Genomic DNA, 21,244 nt, shown 5'->3' on the forward strand with positions numbered 1-21,244 from the left:
GGGGAGGGTAGCCAGGGGCGCCGGCGTCATAATGGTGATGGCCCTCTCCGTGTGACCACGTTCCACTGCGTCTCATTCATTCAGTTTTCACAGTAGAAGGCTCAAATCACTTTGTAAAGACTGGGGACATCTAGTGGAAGCAATAGGAAGTGCTCAATGAACCATTGCTTACTGTGTGAATTACAGGCAAAGTGGTGAAGTTGAGTCCGCAATTCAGAATTCCACTTCCTGTTCCGATCGGTCTCGGGGTATTGACTGCCATATGAGTTCTGTTATACACAGACACCATTCAAACAGTTTTAGAAACTTTAGGGTGTTTTTTATCCACAAGTATTAATTATATGCATATCCTAGCTTCTGAGTTTGAGTAGGAGGCCGTTTAAAATGGGCACGAATTGTTTTAAAAAAAAATCATAATAATACAAAAAAAATAATCGCTGTAGCACCCCCTATCCTAGGCGAACGACAAGAGGTTAAAATCAATACACAGAAGTATATATTTTTAAACCTGCATATTTAGCTAAAAGAAATCCAGGTTAGCAGGCAATATTAACCAGGTGAAATTGTGTCATTTCTCTTGCGTTCATTGCACGCAGAGTCAGGGTATATGCAACAGTTTTGGCAGCCTGGCTTGTTGCGAACTAATTTGCCAGAATTTTACATAATTATGACATAACATTGAAGGTTGTGCAATGTAACAGGAATATTTAGACTTAGGGATGCCACCCGTTAGATAAAATACGGAACGGTTCCGTATTTCACTGAAAGGAAAAACGTTTTGTTTTTGAGATGATAGTTTCCAGATTCGACCATATTAATGACCAAAGGCTCACATTTCTGTGTGTTGTTATAATTAAGTCTATGATTTGATAGAGCAGTCTGACTGAGCCGTGGTAGGCAGCAGCAGGCTCGTAAGCATTCATTCAAACAGCCCTTTTATGCGTTTTGCCAGCAGCTCTTCGCTGTGCTTCAAGCATTGCGCTGTTTATGACTTCAAGCCTATTAACTCCCAAGATTAGGCTGGTGTAACCGATGTGAAATGGCTAGCTAGTTAGCGGGTGCGCGCTTATAGCGTTTCAAACTTCACTTGCTCTGAGACTTGGAGTAGTTGTTCCCCTTGCTCTGCATGACTCTACTCCAGACATCATGCTTGGCATTCAGGCCAAAGAGTTCAATCTTGGTTTCGTCAGACCAGAGAATCTTGTTTTTCATGGTCAGAGTCCTTTAGGTGCCTTTTGTCAAACTCCAAGCGGGCTGTCATGTGCCTTTTACTGAGGAGCGGCTTCCGTCTAGCCACTCTACCATAAAGGCCTGATCGGTGAAGCGCTGCAGAGATGGGAGAACCTTCCAGAAGGACAACCATCTCCACAGAGGAACTCTGGAGCTTTGTCAGAGTGACCATCGGGTTCTTGGTCACCTCCCTGACCCCCAATTGCTCAGTTTGGCTGGGCAGCCTGCTCTAGGAAGAGTTTGGAACCACCAAGACTTCTTCCATTCAAGAATGATGGAGGCCACTGTTCGTGGGGACCTTCAACGCTGCAGGAAGTTTTTGCTACCCTTCCCCAGATCTGTTTCTCAACATAATCCTGTCTTGGAGCTCTACGGATAATTTCTTGGATCTCATAGTTTGGTTTTTGCTTTGACATGCACTGTCAACTGTGGGACCTTATATAGAGAGGTGTGTGACTTTCCAAATCATGTCCAATCAATTGAATTTACCATAGGTGGACTCCAAATCAAGTTGTAGAAACATCTCAAGGATGATCAATGGAAACAGGATGCACCTGAGCAAAATGTCAAGTCTAATAGCAAAGGGTCTGAATACTTACGTAAATAAGCTGTTTATTTTTTATACATTGCTAAAATTTTGAAAAACGTGTTTTTGGTATTGTGTGTAGATTGATGAGGGGGAAAAAAAACAATTCAATACATTTTAGAATAAGGCTGTAACGTAACAAAATGTGGAAAAATCAAGGGGTCTGAATACTTTCCGAATGTACTGTATAGACACATGGGGTTGGACTATTGTTTTTCCTGACGCAATTACCTATTGAATGGACATTTTTATAAACCTTGAAAGAATTATTCGTTTTATGGGTGAACACCATACAATATAGGTTACTGTATAGCTCAATCGATAAAAATTCTGGTGTTCTTAAGTTCTATGTTGTGTTCCTTACTTTTATTAGTTAGAGCCCTGCCTATGGCCAAATGTTTGTTTGTTTATATGTTCTCAGGAAGAAACATGGAGAAGTGTTTCTGATGTTAGCCTGTCAAACATCTTTATTTCCACATGTCAGAAAACAGAGAGTACTATTATTGAACCAACCAGCGCCCCATCTGATCCCTTGAGCTAACCTTGACCCCGTCTTACCTGAGAGGCAGCAGGAAGCCGTAGCGGATCACCACCCCCAGCCCCCACAGGACCGTCAGCCTCAGGCTGATGTGCTGGAAGTTATAGTTGCTACGGGTCAGCAGGTTCCATGACTCCAGCTCCTCAGCAGAAAACCTCTTGGTCACCTCGTCGTCCATGATGCTCTCCACTCCTCGCCGGCAGAAGTAGAAGATGTCAGACATCTCAAACTCAGAAGCGGAGTCCAGGTCCCGGTTACTGCCGCGGCGCCGGATCTCATTAATCTCCTCCTCCAGGGAGGTGGGCTCCTTGGCAATGATGGCTGCAATGCCCCAGGGAGACATGGGAAATGTTTAACACCTATAAACCAGAAACTCAACAACACAGAACACACTCAAAACACACAGCCTATCACTCACCATTCGAGTAGGGCTTGTACAAGAGATGGTTGTTGTCCTTGGCTCCTCTTTCAATTCTATGCGTGGCCCACTACAAGAAAAGTAGACAGGTCAGGGATTTTTCTGTCATTGAAATCCTTCGGCGGGTCACCTAAGTGTTTTTTTGGGTTGTCTAAGTCCAAACTATAGTTAAAAATATATACAGTACCAGTCAAAAGTCTGGACACATACTCAATCAAGGATCTTTCTTTATTTTTTACATTGTAGAATAATAGTGAAGACATCAAAACTATGAAACAACACATATGGAATCATGCAGTAACCCAAAAAGTGTTGAACAAATCAAAATATTTGAGATTCTTCAAAGTAGTCATCTTTTGCCTTGACAGCTTTGCACACTCCTTGCATTCTCTCAACCAGCTTCACCTGGAATGCTTTTCCAACAGTCTTGAGGGAGTTCCCACAAATGCTGAGCACTTGTTGGCTGCTTCTCCTTCACTCTGAGGTCCAACTCATCCCAAACCCTCTCAATTGGGATGAGGTCAGGTGATTGTGGAGGCCAAGTCAACTGATGCAGCACTCTCCTTCTTGGTCAAATAGCCCTTACACAGCCTGGAGGTGTGTTGGGTCATTGTCCTGTTGAAAAACAAATGATATTGGGACCGTTCACGAACTCTGCATCTCACAAAAACACAGCTGTTGGAACCAAAAATCTCAAATTTGGAAACGTCAGGCCCAAGGTCCATTGTTCGTGTTTCCTGGCCCAAGCAAGTCTCTTCCCCTTATTGGTGTCCTTTAGTAGTAGTGGTTTATTTGCAGCAATTCAACCATGAAGGCCTGATTCATGCGGTCTCCTCTGAACAGTTGATGTTGAGATGTGTCTGTTACTTGAACTCTGAAGCATTTATTTGTGCTGCAATTTGAGGCTGGTAACTAATGAACTTATCCTCTGCAGCAGCGGTAACTCTTGGTCTTCCTTTCCTGAGGTGGTCCTCATGAGAGCCAGTTTCATCATAGTACTTGATGGTTTTTGCAACTGCACTTGAAGAAACAGTCAAAGTTCTTGACATTTTCTGGATTGACTGACCTTCATGTCTTAAAGTAATGATGGACTGTTGTTTCTCTTTGCTTATTTGAGCTGTTCTTGCCATAATATGGACTTGGTATTTTACTAAATAGAGCTCTCTTCTGTATACCAACCCTATTTTGTCACAAAACAACTGATTGGCTCAAACGCGTTAAGGGAAAAAAAAATCCAAATTAACAAGGCACACCTGTTAATTGAAATGCATTCCAGGTGACTACCTCATGAAGCTGATTGAGAGAATGTGAAGAGTGTACAAAGCTGCCATCAAGGCAATGGGTGGCCACTTTGAAGAATCTCAAATATTTTGATTTGTAAGCAAAAAAAAAAAGTGTTAAACTAGGTGATTCCATGTGTGTTATTTCATAGTTTTGATGTCTTCACTATTATTATACAAATGTAGAAAATAGTAAAAATAAAGAAAAACCCTTGAATGAGTAGGTGTGTCAACTTTTGACTGGTACTGTATATAATATTGGAAAAATTAAAATAAAAGCTAGAAAGTCAGGGAGAATTTAAAATTCCAAAAACAATGAATTCAGCAGTATTGATTTTGTTAAGTTTGAGCAAAAGAACAGCATTACCCAAGGCAAAAATGCCTTGAATTTCAGGAAATTAGCTTTAAAAACGGCAACATTCTCTCTGAGCTCCATGACAGAACATGTACAATTGCAGGAAATTACCTTAAATTGCTAAATGTCTCAGCTCCATAGAGAAATGTTTTGAATAGCAGGAAATTAACACATTTCTCTACACCGCCCAAAAAAAATGAAAAAAGCATTTACACAGCAACAATTTCCACACCCCCTGCCATGCCCACATAAGCCCCTTTTTGATCCAGAAAAGATCCTGCAAGTGTTAGCCCGTTACTTCCTAGAGAAACATTCTGCCTCAACCTCATTCAGACAATAATACAATTCTAAATAATAGACTTTCCATTTTTACTTTATTTCACATAAAATGACCAAAACAGCTTCACGCTTTCTTACGGGAATTATGTGGCAGTTTGATAGGTTAGATAATACAATTACAGATAGGCCTACATTGATATGTCCATTATCTTTTATCTACAACACTTGAGTTCATAAAGACATGAAGTAAATTACAGACATGTTATCAACAAGTGCATTTCCAATAGGCCAATATTGCACAACACTGAAACACAGTATAACATAAAGCAGTTAAATCTACTAGGTTGATAAGGTATTTTTCTATTAGTTTGATGTTACTATTCCAGGGCAGCTAACGATTATGAGGGGAGTCTGTCCCCATGGAAGTCATTAGAATGATTTGTTTTCTCTATTTATTTATTAAATGCATTCACATAGTAATTGTCCGTTTTATGTAGGCCTAAAAGAACATGCTCACATAAGCTGTATGAAGTGCAGATGTCCATACTGTATCTGCACACCTAAACAAACACTAAAGTATGAGGCTGGAAATGGAGTGTTGCCCATACCTTAGCAACAACAGGCAGAGCAGGGAGGATAGGAGGAAGTGGGAGGGGGATCGGCTGTTCTCAAACTTTTACTCCAACCTCAGGCACTGAGCTGGGTGCAAGTTCACACAACACATCCCATCTTTATAGGATCCTGATGTTGAGACAGGGCGAAGAGCAGCAGAATTCTGCTGCCAGAACATTCCAATCTGCTCAAGCATCTATCTTACACATACATGACACTCCAATACAGTTATGTGAGCCAAATGGCTAATAGACGTAGCTCAGGGCCCCTAGCTAAAAAAGAAAAATGTATAGACTGTGTTCACATTCTAAAAGGCTTTACTAGGCAACAGGCCTTGACAGCAGTTAAGGTTCACCTGATCAACTTCACAACATTCCTCTGACAGGACAGGAAAACTGGACATTTACAAGACTGACCACTTGTGGACAGGATCACAACAACATAGTAAGAGGCAAAGCATCTTTGCTACTAAGCGGTGCCAGGCCAATGTCAACAACACTACAGGACGAAGGACACAGTTCTCTTTAGAAACTGAAATTGACCATCCCACCTTTTGAAAGGATAACAATGCTCACCGAGGGGAGATTTTACAGTTGTTTGGCCGCAACAAAATACTTACTGACATGACAATACCATGACATGCGAATCATAAGACTAAAGTGCAGCTTATAGGGATACAAATGTGTTTGCTTTGGTTTAAGCTAGTAGATGACGAACATAGCAATCCTGTTGAGTCTGAACTGGAACAGTGCAAATCAAGGCCAGCACATGGCTTAGGACAAAGGGGTGTGGAGGCACAGGATTACATAATACTAACCAAAAAAAAGAGTTGGTGTGTGATACCTCTACACTCACTTCATAGCCTAGACAGTAGGAGTTACGGGGTCCTCTTTGTTCTTTCTCTCCTTCCCATTCTCTAACACTGCAGTTGATGCAATATTGTTGAACAGAAAGTGCTTTGTCACCAATCTTGTATAAAAGCCAGCAGGTGTTCCTTGTGAGACTGACCTTCTCTGCATGAGATCTGGTGTACTAACCATGAAGAGAAAGTTCAGGTTCATACCCTAGATAGCAAGACAATTCCCATAGCCCAGCTCATACATATCAATGTTATGGGGTTACATTCGTGACATAAGTTACCAGCAGCAAAGGACGTGATTTTCATGTTGGAGACTTGACTCATCCAAGCAATACCAAGATCTGTCTTCGCACAAACCAAGAAGGAAAATAATCGGTCATACTACCAATCACCTATCTTTACCCGGAACCCAAACCGGCTGCGCGCGTGCGCCATCATGCATACATTTATTTTGTCCCCCTACACCAAATGCGATCACGAAACGCAGGTTAAAATATCAAAACAAACTCGGAACCAATGACATTAATTTGGGGACAGGTCGAAAAGCATTAAACATTTATAGTAATTTAGCTAGTTAGCTTGCACTTGCTAGCTAATTTGTCCCATTTAGCTAGCTTGCTATTGCTAGCTAATTTGTCCTGGGATATAAACATTGAGTTGTTATTTTACCTGAAATGCACAAGGTCCTCCGCTCCGACAATTAAGCCACACATAAAACGGCCAACCGAATCGTTTCTAGTCGTCTTTCCCTCCAGGCTAAACCAATGAGGAGATGGGAGAAGCAGGACTTGAATCGCGATCTGCGTCAGAAATAGAATGACTTCAATTTTAGCCCTTGGCAACGCAGACGCTTGTTGACGCGTGCGAGCAGTGTGGGTGCAATAATTGAATAACATAGATTCGTAAATGTATTTTGCGACGCGAGCAGTGTGGTCAGCCTGTAAGCTTACTTCTCTCATAAAAATGCTGGTAAACTAGGCTTGGCACTACTGCGAGCTGAGAAACCTCTCATATCTCCAGCCCATATATTTCTGCCACTAGAACTTTCTCTCAAAGGGGTTGACTGGAAACTGCTCACAGGCTTACTGTCAGCACATAAAGCAGAGGATGACAGAGTGAGATAACCTTCTCTGGTTTCATCTCACTAGTGAGAGGTGAACAGACAGCTAGGCTAACTTCCAACAACCATTGAAACTTTTGATTAATATTGAGAGACACTTGATCCCATCAGCAGGCTAAACAAGAAAGTGAATGTTGATAATGTAGGGTCAGAAGCACAGATCCCACAAAGTCATGTTCATACCATAAACATGTAGCCAGATGAAGACTTTTAGTACCCAGGTCTGTACCGCTCTCTCTGGTCTCTCCATAGTTACATAATGAGGGGGAGGCAGGGCCCCTGGCCATCATGTAATCTCCACCCACCAACCACTGAATGCGCGGCTGTCTGGGTACTAGTGATAAAAGGTCACTGTGAAGCCAGAGTTGTGAAGAGTACCACTAACAATTGACTTATAGTCACCAGCCAGCAAAGTTTGTAATGACTCTCTTGGCAGTGACCCATTATATTGTTGAGTCACTGATTAGAGTGGTGCTAACTTCATGCTTGTGTGCTATTGCTATTACACACTCATTATACCCATCTTTTATTACATGTCCTGCTTCAGCCTCTCTGTGACAACAAAGGTGTTTGTCGTGACTTCATGTGAAGCAAATGAAGCAGTGTAAATATGGACCTGAACTGAACTCATGAGTTGATGTCAGAGGTGAGGGATTGAAGGTGGGGAGGTGCACATGACCTACACTAAACTAAATTCCCATTGCTAAATCCCAGTTTGGGTCAGGCGCACTGTCAAAGTGCCACATCACTGCACACAGTGAGTATAATCCATGCACTCCTCTCAAGTCTACGTCAGTAATAAATGTTGTGTGACATATATGCCTACCATCTATTCTTGATCATTCAAATTAATCATGCATGTGCAAATGTCTGATGTGATGTCTTATCTGACCACAAACTGATAACATCTGTGAACCCCTGCAAACAGTCAAGTGGTTCCCACTCACCTCAAAGATCTTCAGTAAGGTTTTCATGTAGAGCCGGCGAATTCCAAAGGACACTCCAAAGATGGCAGGCACGATGATGAAGACGAGCAGTAGGGTGAACCACACAGTGAAGGAGATGCCCAAGAGAATGCACAGCAGATTATCAAAGGGGTTGAAGTCTAAGAATGGACCCATCTTGAGGCTTTAGGGGGCAATGGGGAGATCCTACTACCCAGACTATAAAGGTTACCCAACAGCAGGAAGCGACAGTGCCGCACTTGTCCGTCTTTTAGGACTCAGTCTCAGTTCTCAGCCAGAGCAGTGCCTTCATTAAGACGTCTGAGGGACGAGACTCCTCCTCACACTGGTCAGTGAATCAATGTCTGTAGAGGACAGCATCTTGCTGCTGTCTCCCAGCTTTATAGATATGTTATAGCAACTGGGCCTTCCAGTCTATCAGTTCAGTTGTTTTATTTAGCTTCTTATCATTCAAACTTATTGTGGGGCGTTGGTCTACAATGAATTTGTGTTTAACTCCAAATTTAAATTCCACTACTACCAAACATTTTTTAAGGATCCTGAAAGGGTTTGAGAATATTGTGCATTGAAAGAATCCAAAAGTTGCAACTGTTTAGTTGAGTATCACATGTACCTGAAAGAGATGTAAACAAAAACACAAGGTTAGGCCTAAGCGCTGGTCGACACTAGGAAATTCGGAGATTTCCGACTTGCTAACTCGTTGTAGAAATGTGTGTCCCACTTGGGAAGTATCAGAATCAACCAATATTAAGCTTAACGCAAATAATGTAAATTAAAATTAACTGCGCATGATGGACACGACCACGATGCTAGCGTGGCGTCTCTCTCCTTCAGATTATGATGACTCAAATGTTTGGATGGTCAGGCCAACCAAGTCTGTTCTTCGTAACATTAATTAGCTAACGTTAGTTCTTTGTAGCCAGTTACAAGTTTTTGCAATTACTGATGCCACTATATATATTTTTTTTTAAGTTACTATTTCCACTAAACATCACTCCTCGCTCCAGTCACGACATGTTATTATAACATCCGAAGCCGGCTAGTTAGTTATGTAACGTTAGCTGGCTGGCTGATAACATTTTGGTGAGGGGCTTGTTATTGCACAGTATAAGAATCGAGAAAAGTATGTACGTACATTTTCTGACTGTTGCAATAATTTTAACACCATCTCCAGCAGACCAGGAAGGGAGAAATTACACGGATTCTAGCTAATAATGTGTCACGATTCATGCATCCAATCCGTATCACACTTTTAGGCTAGCCAATTAAACTAAACTCCACGAATTACAATGGAGTTGAGCAACTCAACAAATTACGACGGAGTTGAGCAGCCACCGGTGTGGGCGGACTGGATTTCAGCAGCCAAATGGCCTGCATTTACACATTAATTGTGGGCTATTCTTAAATCATAGAGTTGCGTCGGCTATTCTATGGCAAGCTAGCTAGGCTAGTATTATGAGTACTCGGACTAGGTGGAATGCAGCTACGACCAGAAGTGACTTTCTTAGCAGGTTAGAAATTACACATCAGTTTAGAAGTAACATAGCAGTTTAGGATAATTAGGTGAAGGTTAAGAAAGGGGTTATGGTTAGCTAAAATGCTCTTAGTTCTAATCTGCTATACTCTGTCACTATTTACCACACCCCCAAAGTCAAAATTGGCTAGCTATATTGTACAAATTCATTAAACGAAACTTTGCTTGTGTGTCTTAATTTAAGATTATGCATAAGGTTAGCAGTGTGGTTAGGTTAAAAATCACATTATGAAAATTGTAGAAATAGGCGGGGTTTAGACGTGATCACTTTGTGGCTGTGGTAACCATTGACGCTGTACACCATCTATTCACAAACAATATCAAACAGTCGATTTTGTTGCGCTACGTTAGCTTTCTATCACGGAAGATGAGATACAATTTCCTGAAACGTGGGTAGATAGCTACATTAATGTACTCACCTCACATTGTTGTCTCCACCCGTGGCCAACGGACAGCGGCATAGACTTAAGGTGATGAACGATGATGGTGCGCATCAGATGTTCCTGCGAGAATCTCGTCGGTTTTGTGGTCTCGTTTTTCAGCAACAACAAAAACATTCTTCCTCGTCTCTAAACTGATATCTGGTGGTAGGACGTGGAAACACCCGCGCATTACTTAATGCTGAACACAAAATACATGTATATAAAATATTTCACAGTAGGCCCAGTGAGTGCAATCACATATATGATTTAGTTGGGTAAATGCAGTGGTGGAAAAAGTACCCAATTTTCATACTTGAGTAAAAGTAAAAGTCACTCAGTAAAATACTACTTTTGAGTAAAAGTCTAAAACTGCTGGAGACCTGGAGTCAGAGCAAAGTGGAGGAGCTAGTAAAAGTATAAATCATTTCAAATGTGTTATATTAAGCAAACCAGACAACACGATTTTCTTGTTTTAATTTACAGATAGCCAGGGTCACCGTTCAACACTCAGACATAATTTACAAACAAAGCATGTGTTTAGTGAGTCTTCCAGATCAGAGGCAGTAGGGATGACAAAGGATGTTCTCTTGATCAGTGTGTCAATTAGACACATTTCCTGTCCTGCTAAGCATTCAAAATGTAACGAGTAGTTTTGGGTGTCAGGAGTAATGTAAGGAGTAAAAAGTAAATTATTTTCTTTAGGATTGTAGTGGAGTAAAAGTTGTCAGAAATATAAATAGTAAAGTACATATACCCAAAAAAACTACTTAAGTAAAAATACTTAAGTACTTCAAAATACTTATGCAATCCACACTAGACCCTGATAAATCCTCATCTCACATCATGTAAAGTTGAAAAGATATGGATCACAATGAAAATGTTTGAAGCATAACAAGTGACCTATACCTTAGAGCTTCAGTGCTAATATAAGTATATGAATACATTAAGCACACAGGAACTTTTGTTATTTTTATTCATCTTACATCCAGTCATTTAGGTATGCGTTTACATGGAAAATATTACTGCTCCACTTATCCCTCTCAAGCCTAGACCTGATAGTGTGATCTGCTTATAAAACTGGAATGGGACCAGTGGTGTAGTGGAGGGGAAACACAAGTAAATGCAGTTTACGCAGCTTTTTTGTGAGACAGTTTAGCCACCTTTTTTGTGACAGTAAAAAAAAAAAAAGGATAGAGCGCGTTCATTTTTACAGTGCGACCGGCAATCAGAGTTTACCCACCTATTTTCTTTACCACTACATCACTAAATAGGACATTTGGAATTTGGCACATTCATGTAGGCTAATCATTTTTATGAGAGAATACTGTACCTACCCTTTATTGGAGTCATTTAGCACACATCTCAAACAAGGTAATCTTTCCCCATCACTTTCAGCAGAGAAAAATATATAAAACGTTCTGTAAACAAGCCAGCTTTTCTCACAAACTAGTGGTAGGAAATCTGTGTTACAAGACTTTCTATTTCACATTCTGAAACTATCCAGGGCCAAGTTACAACAATGGACACCTGAAAAAACATGTATAGGTTTTAGGTGCCATGTTTGCTTGTGGTACTACTGTCCTTACACAGCACTGCACGGTCTGTGTTATTCTGTATGTGGTCCCCACTGTACTATAGAAACCCTGGCCTTATGGTGGGTGCTTATATTTGTCCTGTTCGTCCTGTCCTGGTTCGTCATACTCTGTTCTCCAGCAGGGCTTCGAAGTCTGGTGAGCAGACCAATTTGTGTTTGATGTGTCCCAGCACTGACAAGTCACCAGTCCGGCCCTCTCCTGTTCCAACTGACACCAGTTCCTAAGGGGGTGGGGGGAGAGGCAATTATATTGGCACACTTGCACTTTGCTTTAATAATTCCTAATTTGTCTAAAAAAAGTTTAATTTGAAAAAAAAAGGCATCATGAAATCAGCAGTGTCAGGTGTTTTGTGGTCCAATGATCAACCCAGTGTCCAAATATTGAGTCTCCATTGAAGGTTGTGGGTCTTCCAGCATGACAATGACCCCAAACACACATCAAAAAGCACACAGGAATTGTTAAGAGGATATGTTGGACTGTTCTTGAGTGGCCAGCGAAGATTCCAGATCTGAATCACATCCAAAACCTATGGCGAGATCTGAATACAGTAGTTGATGGAGGGCTTCCTTCAAGTATTGAAGAATTAGAGCAGTTTGCTGCTGAAAAGTGGGCCAAATTGTCAGTAGAAAGGTGAAGCAAGCTTATTGATGGCTACGATAAGTATATTTCTGCAGTTATTTTGGCCAAAGGCTGTGCAACCAAGTACTACCTCCGGGGTGGAAATAATTTTGTCCATTCCCTTAGTCTTTATTTTTTTAATTCAAATTGTAAACTTAAGTTTGTGGTGACCAAAAAGTGTTTTTCAATTTCAACTTATTTTAGAATAAGGAATTATTTAAGAAAAGTGCAAAGGAGCCAATATTAATTGACCACAACTGTATGTTTACATACAACTACAGAGAAGTGAAGATTTAAAGGGAAATTCCACCCTTTTTCCAACATTAAATTCATCACCAACATCAACTACATGACTAAAAGCATGCAGACACCTGCTTATTGAACATATCATTCCAAAATCATGGACATTAATATGGAGTTGGTCCCCGCTTTGCGGCTATAACAGCCTCCACTCTTCTGGGAAGAATTTCCACAAGATGTTGGAATATTTCTGCTGGGACTTGCTTCTATTTCAGCCACAAGAGCATTAGTGAGGTCGGGCACTGATGTTGGGCGATTAGGCCTGGCTCGCAGTAAGCGTTCCAATTCATCCCAAATGTGTTCGATGAGATTGAGGTCAGGGCTCTTTGCAGGCCAGTCAAGTTCTTCCACACCGACAAACCATTTCTGTATGGACCTCGCTTTGTGCACAGAGGCATTGTCATGCTGAAACAGGAAAAGGCCTTACCCAAACTGTTGCCACAACATTGTAAGCACATAATCTAGAATGTCATTGTATGCTGTTGCGTTAAAGGGTCCTAGCCCGAACCATGAAAAACAGCCCCAGACCATTATTCCTCCTCCACCAAACTTTACAGTTGCACTATGCATTGGGGCAGGTAGCGTTCTCCTGGCATCCGCCAAACCCAGATTAGTCCGTCGGACTGCCAGATGGTAAAGCTTGATTCATCACTCCAAAGAACGCGTTTCCACTGCTCCAGAGACCAATGGCGGCGAGCTTTACACCCCACCAGCCGACACTTGGCATTACGCAGGGTGATGTTAGGCTTGTGTGTTGCTGCTCTGCCAGTGAAACCCATTTCATGAAGCTCCCGACGAACAGTTCTTGTGCTGACGTTGCTTCCAGAGGCAGTTTGGAACTCGGTAGTGAGTGTTGCAACTGAGGACAGACGTTTTTTTACACACTACGTGTTTCAGCACTCGGCGGTCACATTCTGTGAGCTTGTGTGGCCTACCACTTCGCGGCTGAGCCGTTGCTGCACCTAGACGTTTCCACTTCACAATACCAGCACTTACAGTTGACTGGGGCAGCTCTAGCATGGCAGAAATTTAAAGAACTGACATGTTGGAAAGGTGGCATCCTATGATGGTTTAACATTGAAAGTTACTGAGCTGTTCAGTAAGGCCATTCTACTGCCAATGTTTGTCTATGGAGATTGCATGGCTGTGTGCTCTATTTTATACACCTGTCAGCAACGGGTGTGGCTGAAAAATCCACTATTTTAAGGGGTGTCCACATACTTTTGTATATATAGTGTATGTGAAAACATCAGATTTCTATGTTTTCTAGTAAAACAAATAGAAAAAGATAAGTGTTTCTGGTGACATCATCAGTAGACACTAATTTTAACCAACTATGAGCAGCCAAAGGTTGTGTTCTCTCTGACCTGGAGGAAAGCGCACGAGGTTCCCAGAGCCACATCTAGTGTGACATGCCCCAGTATGAGCTGCACCCGACCAGACTTCCGCACCAACAGTCGTCCCACCAGACCCTCCTGTAGGTCCCTCAAATGGCAACTGTTCTCCTCCTGCTGCTCCTCCTATTCCACAGAGGACAGACACACAAACAAACTGATCGTATACAGAGTACACAGTAGCCTTGCTTTCTGAACCACATATTTAATACACCTGAATACCTACTTGAGATTCAGTTTTCAATAGCATGGACTGTCCATCCTCTGACTGCATCTCTGTCTTCACTGGCCTGACCTCTTGGGTGGGCGGTTGCCCTGGTAGAGAGTCAGGGAGCTGGATGAAGAACAGCTCCTCCACTTTGCTCTGACTCCAGGTCTCCAGCAGTTCAGGTAAAACTTCAGGCTCAGGGAGTGGAGGTCGCCTGAAACTGGGTTCCATCTTCTTGACCTCTGGAGCATCTTCTGGCTCCTGCTTCACTGAAGAGTGAGAGAGGGAGACAAATGGCCTAGACAGTTATAGTAGATTGTTTTGCCATTCTGTTTCATTTGAACTGACATGAAGGTTGGCGATGTAAGAGCTGTGATCATAGTTACCTTTGACTGCATTTGTTCCCTCCATGGCCTCAATGTCCTCCTCAGACTTGTCTGGTTTGAAGGCTATATCAGTGACATCACTTTCCTCCTTGAATCCCCACCCTGACACAGCCAGGGGCAGCTGAACAGGGCAGCTCCTTACATCACTCCTTAGGTGAGGGTCATCCAGGAACTGGTGGAAATTAGTTGTAAATTACTCACAAGTGGACAAGGAACTAGACAATTATTGTACAGACCGACAGTATGATGAGACATAGGTACACAGAGGACTCACATTGTCTCGTTCCAGATTGCGCAAAATTTCTTTGGTCTCTTCCTCTGTCTCCCTCTTCTCCTTCTTAATGTTGATGATGGGTGAGGGACCCACACTTGGTGCATCTCTCTCACCTTCATAGCCGCCTGAATAGAGCACAGGAAGAAAGTTCAAACGTAATGATACATCATTATGGTAATGATACCATATAACAAATGTTATGGAATTCCAGCTGAATGAATGACCCTGATCCTACCTCTTTTCTTCATCATCATCTCTGCAGGCCCTTGCTCAAAGATAGAGTGGGACTGGATGACTTCTGGACGTCCCCGGCCCCGACCACCCCTACCACCTCGCTCACGACCCCGATCATTCTCTCTCTTTTCCCTCCTTTGACCAGCATCAACATTCTGCCTATAGTAGAAGAAAGTAAAACTCTGTTAACAAGATATGGTCCTTTAGTATGTGCTGGAAAACATTTCAGTATCATGCAATCACATATTGTCACAGACAGAACAACTGTACTTACTCTTCTTTAGCTTTTCGGCCAATAATGTTAGGGGTGAAGGTTTTCTGAAATATAAAACATGGAAGTCAAGATGGCCCTAGTTAAATAAATACACAAGTGCTGGTGATAGACCATTAAAAACACTCCATACAATTCACTGAGCCTACCTTCTTCACCCCTCCTAAGGTGAGGTCTTTGGTGCGCATGGAAGGGAAGCGGCCGGTGGAGAGGGTAGCTGGAAGCCGGCGTCCCATCACCAATCCCCTGCCACTCCCTCCAGGCGTTGCTGGAGTGCTAGAGGGGCCACCAGGGTCGCTTGAGCCTGGCTCCGCCATCCTGGACAAAGCAATTAGGGAGAAAATTGTACAGGAAAGCTAAATGGATAACCATCCACACGGCTTCATTCAATAAGTCTTCACAAGAACACCTACAGTATATCTGCATGTAGCCCTTATTATGACTACAATTCCATTGGGTCATTCCACATATCTATATGCTGCCTGAGGTAAATTCCCTGATGTGACACTGCCCGATATCATGTAAAAATGTTCACAGTGTGAAATACCTCACAACATAGCCGGAGGAAGTAGGGGTGCAGAAGCACTCCCTGAAAAATCTGGATTAAAAAAAAAAAAAATACATTTTTACAAAAGTAGTGCACTAGGCCTTTACTAGTCCTGTATTAATAAGATGATACAGCCGCCTGTAGCGCGGGAAAAAAATATGTTAATAAATCGCAGCACCCCGACCCCCAAACTACATCCTGCGGCTATGGCTCACAATCAATGATTAGCTTTTTTTTTTACGCTTGTGATTGGCAGTGCTTGTGAAGTCGCAGCATGATAAAGCTCAGTTTGCAAATTCTCACTGGTCCTTTGCTTGTGCCAGATTCTCTTTTAGCCATTGAGGTATTAAAATAAACGCTCTTTGCACAAGTTTCCACTAGATAACACAGCCAAAAGGTCCAAACTGCCTACAAAATGTGTATTTATTATTTGTGTACCTGTGACATTTACTGCATTGTTAGGAGCTAGTAACATAAGCATTTCACTGCACCTGCTATAACCGCTGCTAAACTGTGTATGCGAGCATATAAAGTTCCAAAAGTTTTCCAAAACCGTATCGCGTGCAAGGATTAGTAACGTTTCTAAACGTTAAAACAGAGCGTCAGGATTGTAGTTCACATGGAGCCAGCTGTGGTCCATACCTTCAGCTGAGAACCCAAGAGGGGGACCCGCTGGCCTTCAAATCAAGTTGTATTTGTCATATGCGCCGTATACAACTGGTGTAAACTTTACTGTGAAATGCTTGCTTATGAGCCCTTCCCAACGATGCAGAGTTTAAAAATAATAATAAAAATAGTAACACACGAGGAATAAAATACACAAGAATTGAGCTATATACAGCGAGTACCAGTACCAGATCAATGTGGAGCTATATACAGGGAGTACCAGATCAATGTGGAGCTATATACAGGGAGTACCAGTACCAGATCAATGTGGAGCTATATACAGGGAGTACCAGATCAATGTGGAGCTATATACAGGGAGTACCAGTACCAGATCAATGTGGAGCTATATACAGGGAGTACCAGATCAGTGTGGAGCTACATACAGGGAGTATCAGTACCAGATCAATGTGCAGAGGTACGAGGTATTTGAGGTAGATATGAACATAAAGGCAGGGTAAATTGACTAGGCATCAGGATAGATAAGAGTAAAATAAAGAACAGAGTAGCAGCAGCTACTGATGAGTAAAAGTGTGAATGTGTGTGCGTAACTTGTATGTTTGTGTTGGTATGTGTGTGCATGCATATTAATGGCACCCATATATATATATACACACACACTACATTGACACTCCCACACACATTCACATTTCCCACACACTAGGTACCATTAATTGACTATTTAGCAGTCTTATGGCTTGGGGGTCGAAGAAGTTTCTAAGCTCGTTGGTCCGAGAGCCGATGCTCCGGTACCGTTTTCCAGACGGTAGCAGAGTGAATAGTCTATGGCTTGGGTAACTAGAGTCATTGGCAATTGTTCAGGCATTCCTCTGACACCACCTGATATAGAGGTCCTGGATGGGAGGGAGCTCGGCCTCAGCGATGTACTGGGTTGTCAGCACCACCCTCTGTAGCGCTTTGCAGTTGAAGGCGGTGCATTTGCCATACCATGCGGTGATACAGTGCTCGACCCGCTCCACAACAGCCCTGTCGATGTGGTTGGCGGAGAGCTCTCCCCTTTCTCCTATAGTCCACGATCAGCTCCTTGGTCTTACTGACGATGAGGGAGAGGTTGTTGTCCTGGTACCACACAACTAACATGCTGAGCCATCGCGCGCATGTTGATTTTGTCCCCCCCACACCAGACGCGTTCAGGATAAGCAGGTTGAAATATCAAAACAAACTCTGAACCACCTATATTAATTTGGGGACTGGTCAAAAAGCATTAAACATTTACAGCAATTTAGCTAGCTTGCTTGCTGTTGCTAGCTAATTTGTCCTGGGATATAAACATTGGGTTGTTATTTTACCTGAAATGCACAAGGTCCTCTACTCCGACAATGAATCCACAGATAAAAGGGTAAAAGTTTGTTTCCTGGTAATCTCTCCTTCTTCAGGCTTCTTCTTTGGACTTTATATGGCAGTTGGCAACTGACTTTATGGTGCATTACCAATACCAACTGGAGCATGGACCTCAGTTCATCTTTCAATCACCCACATAGGTATATGCTCCTAAAAACCAATGAAGAGATGGGAGAAGTGGGACTTGCAGAGCGTTAAGCGTCACAAATAGAACCAAGCTCTATTTTAGCGCCTGGCTACGTAAACGCTCGCGAGCAGTGTGGGTGCAATGACTGAATAACATGTGTATATTTATTTTGCAACGCTCGCCCACGCGACGCGAGCCGGTGTGGTCAGCATGTAAGTCTCTGACATCCTCCCTGTAGGCTGTCTCATTGCCGAAGGTGATCAGGCCTACCACGTCTTGTCGTCAACAAACTTGGTGTTGCAGTCGTGGGTGAACTGGGAGGGGACTAAGCACACACCCTTGAGGGGTCCCCATGTTGAAAGTCCCCCTTGGGTTCTCAATAACACTCCCCAGTAGGAGCAGTCCTCCATAGGAATGAATGGAATTCTACAGTATTTCTATTAAATATTAAGGCCAAACTTAGTTATTTATTTTTTAAAATTGTAGTGGGGACAGTATCATTAGTCATCTCTAAAAATTATACTTTAAGGAAAATGTTATATATTTTCTGTTTAGCTCACATAATGTAATTTAAAAAGTATACATTAAGACAGAGGTGTCTAACTCATTCCACGGAGGGCCGAGTGTCTGCAGTTTTTTTTCCTTTCAATTAAGACCTAGAAAACCTGGTGAAGGGAGTTCTAATTAGTGACCTTAATTCATCAATCAAGTACAAGGGTGGAGCGAAAACCCGCAAACACTCGGCCATCTCATCTGTAGAATTAGTTTGACACATGTACATTATGGTGTCCGCAATAGAATAAACATGCCAAAAACTATAATGGTAGGGGAGTGCCAAGATGGAGGCTTCAACGGAGCGTCATCTATTGTATATATGAATAATTGGATGGAATGCGCATAGCTTTATATTTGTCTTTGATACCACATTCTTAAAGTTTTATAGAGCCTATGCTATTGGTAGTTAGACAACGTTATAGCTACCACAACTGAGAATCAAGAAGTTGTCAACACATGGCAACAATGCACGCGGGTTACATTAGTTAGCAAGGACTAGTTAGCGTTTAGAGATTGTTGTCTTATTACAATTACCTGATTACTTCTATAGATGTTCACCAAACCAAGATTGCGTTTAAATGTACTGTACCCCTTCTATAAGTCAAACCGTGTCAATTTCTTCAGCCAGTGGTCTACTCAAAAAGTCAACATTGACTGCTGTACAGCGCCATGACAGATAGACGTGACGTTGCATCTTGTGTTTTTTTGCGGATCAAACATGCGCAGGATTTCTTCTTCTTCTATGGTATAAAGGTGCTATACAAACAATCGTTTAATGTGCTTGCTGCCTCCTACTGTGCTGGATTGTGCGATCAATCAAATCATGGGTTGCCTAATTCTGTACTACAAAGAAAATACACTGAACAAAAGTATATATGCAATATGCAACAATATCAAAGATTTTACAGTTCAGATAAGGAAATCATTCAATTGAAATAAATTCATTAGGCCCTAATCTATGGATTTCACATGACTGGGAATACAGATATGCAACTGTTGGTCACAGATAACAACAAAAAAAAAAGGTAGGGACGTGGATCAGAAAACCAGTCAGTATCTGGTGTGACCACCATTTGCCTCATGCAGCGCTACACATCTTCTTCGCATAGAGTTGATCATGATGTTGATTGTGGTCTGTGGAATGTTGTCCCACTCCTCTTCAATGGCTATGCAAAGATGCTGGATATTGGCGGGAACTGGAACACGCTGTCGTAAACGTAGATCCAGCGCATCCCAAACATGCTCAATGGGTAACATGACTGGTGAGTATGCAGGCCATGGAAGAACTGGGACATTTTCAGCTTCCAGGAATTGTGTTTGCAACATGGGGCCATGCATTATCATGCTGAAACATGAGGTGATGGCGGCGGATGAATGGCACGACAATGGGCCTCAGGATCTCATCACGATATCTCTGTGCATTCAAATTGCCATCGATAAAATGCAATTGTGTTCATTGTCTGTTGTGTTATGCCAACCCATACCATAACCCCCATGGGGCACTCTGTTCACAATGTTTACATCAGCAAGTGCTCACCCACACGACGCTATACACGCAGTGTGCCATCTGCTCCGGTACAGTTGAAACCGGGATTCATCCATGGAGCGCACACTTCTCCAGCGTGCCAATGGCCATCAAAGGTGAGCATTTCCCGAATGAAGTCGGTTACGACGCCGAACTGCAGTCAGGTCAAGACCCTGGTGAGGATGACGAGCCTGCAGATTATCTTCCCTGAGACAGTTTCTGACAGTTTGTGCAGAAATTATTTGGTTGTGCAAACCAACAGTTTCATTAGCTTTCCAGGTGGCTGGTCTCAGACGATCCCACAGGTGAAGAAACCTGTTGTAGAGGTCTGCTGTTGTGATGCCAGTTGGATGTACAGCCAAATTCTCTGAAATGACATTGGAGGTGGCTTATGGTAGATAAATGAACATTAAATTCTCTGGCAACAGCTCTGGTGGACATTCATGCAGTCAGCATGCCAATTGCACGCTCCCTCAAAACTTGGGACATCTGTGGCATTGTGTTGTGTGACAAAACAATGCATTTTAGAGTGGCCTTGTATTGTCCCCAGCACAAGGTGCACCTGTGTAATGATCATGCTGTTTAATTAGCTTCTTGATATGCCACACCTGTCAGGTGGCTGGATTATCTTGGCAAAGGATAGATGCTCACTAACAGGAATGTAAACAAATGTGTGCACAACATTTGAGAGAAATAAACTTTTTGTACTTATGGAACATTTCTAGGATCTTTTATTTCAGCTCATGAAACATGGGACCAACAATTTACTTTTTTTTTCTTGTGTATAAATAAACAAATCCTTAATAACTTCTAACAAACCTTCCCCCTCCACAAAACCCTCCCAACCTCATGAAACATTCTCTATCATGCTGAGACTCATCCTTAGGATTATTCAGCATTTCAAAAATCATGTCAACCATGACATCTGTTACCCTAATAACGCCTTTGACGTATCTACAAACATCTTTAACCTGGCATTTCTGCTTT

The 21,244-nt window shown here is 42.3% G+C and overlaps 2 protein-coding genes across 6 annotated transcripts in view; both read right to left on the minus strand.

The window, feature by feature from the left end:
* plcf (1-acyl-sn-glycerol-3-phosphate acyltransferase zeta) overlaps window positions 1–10,323 on the minus strand; it is a 46,057-nt gene extending 35,734 nt beyond the window's left edge. Inside the window, exons 1-4 of one of the 3 annotated variants that reach the window (XM_014160041.2) lie at window positions 10,196–10,323; window positions 8,225–8,855; window positions 2,773–2,842; window positions 2,375–2,675 (exon numbers count right to left, since the gene is read on the minus strand). In XM_014160041.2, the coding sequence (XP_014015516.1) occupies window positions 2,375–2,675; window positions 2,773–2,842; window positions 8,225–8,398 (545 nt within the window). In that variant the 5' untranslated portion in view covers window positions 8,399–8,855; window positions 10,196–10,323. 3 annotated transcript variants of the gene reach the window in all.
* An 831-nt stretch (window positions 10,324–11,154) lies between these two features.
* Window positions 11,155–19,450, minus strand: rpc4 (DNA-directed RNA polymerase III subunit RPC4). 3 transcript variants are annotated; one of them, XM_014160043.2, is made up of 10 exons: window positions 19,267–19,440; window positions 17,999–18,200; window positions 15,628–15,796; window positions 15,482–15,525; window positions 15,209–15,366; window positions 14,974–15,098; window positions 14,700–14,871; window positions 14,332–14,582; window positions 14,079–14,231; window positions 11,155–12,013 (listed from the first exon to the last, which is right to left on the minus strand). In XM_014160043.2, exons 3-10 carry the CDS (start codon window positions 15,793–15,795, stop codon window positions 11,894–11,896), a joined length of 1,191 nt encoding a protein of 396 aa, XP_014015518.1. In that variant the 5' UTR covers window position 15,796; window positions 17,999–18,200; window positions 19,267–19,440; the 3' UTR covers window positions 11,155–11,893.
* Window positions 19,451–21,244: the final 1,794 nt, after the last annotated feature.

Source organism: Salmo salar, chromosome ssa20, assembly GCF_905237065.1.
Source record: "Salmo salar chromosome ssa20, Ssal_v3.1, whole genome shotgun sequence".
NCBI classification, from domain to species: Eukaryota; Metazoa; Chordata; class Actinopteri; order Salmoniformes; family Salmonidae; genus Salmo; species Salmo salar.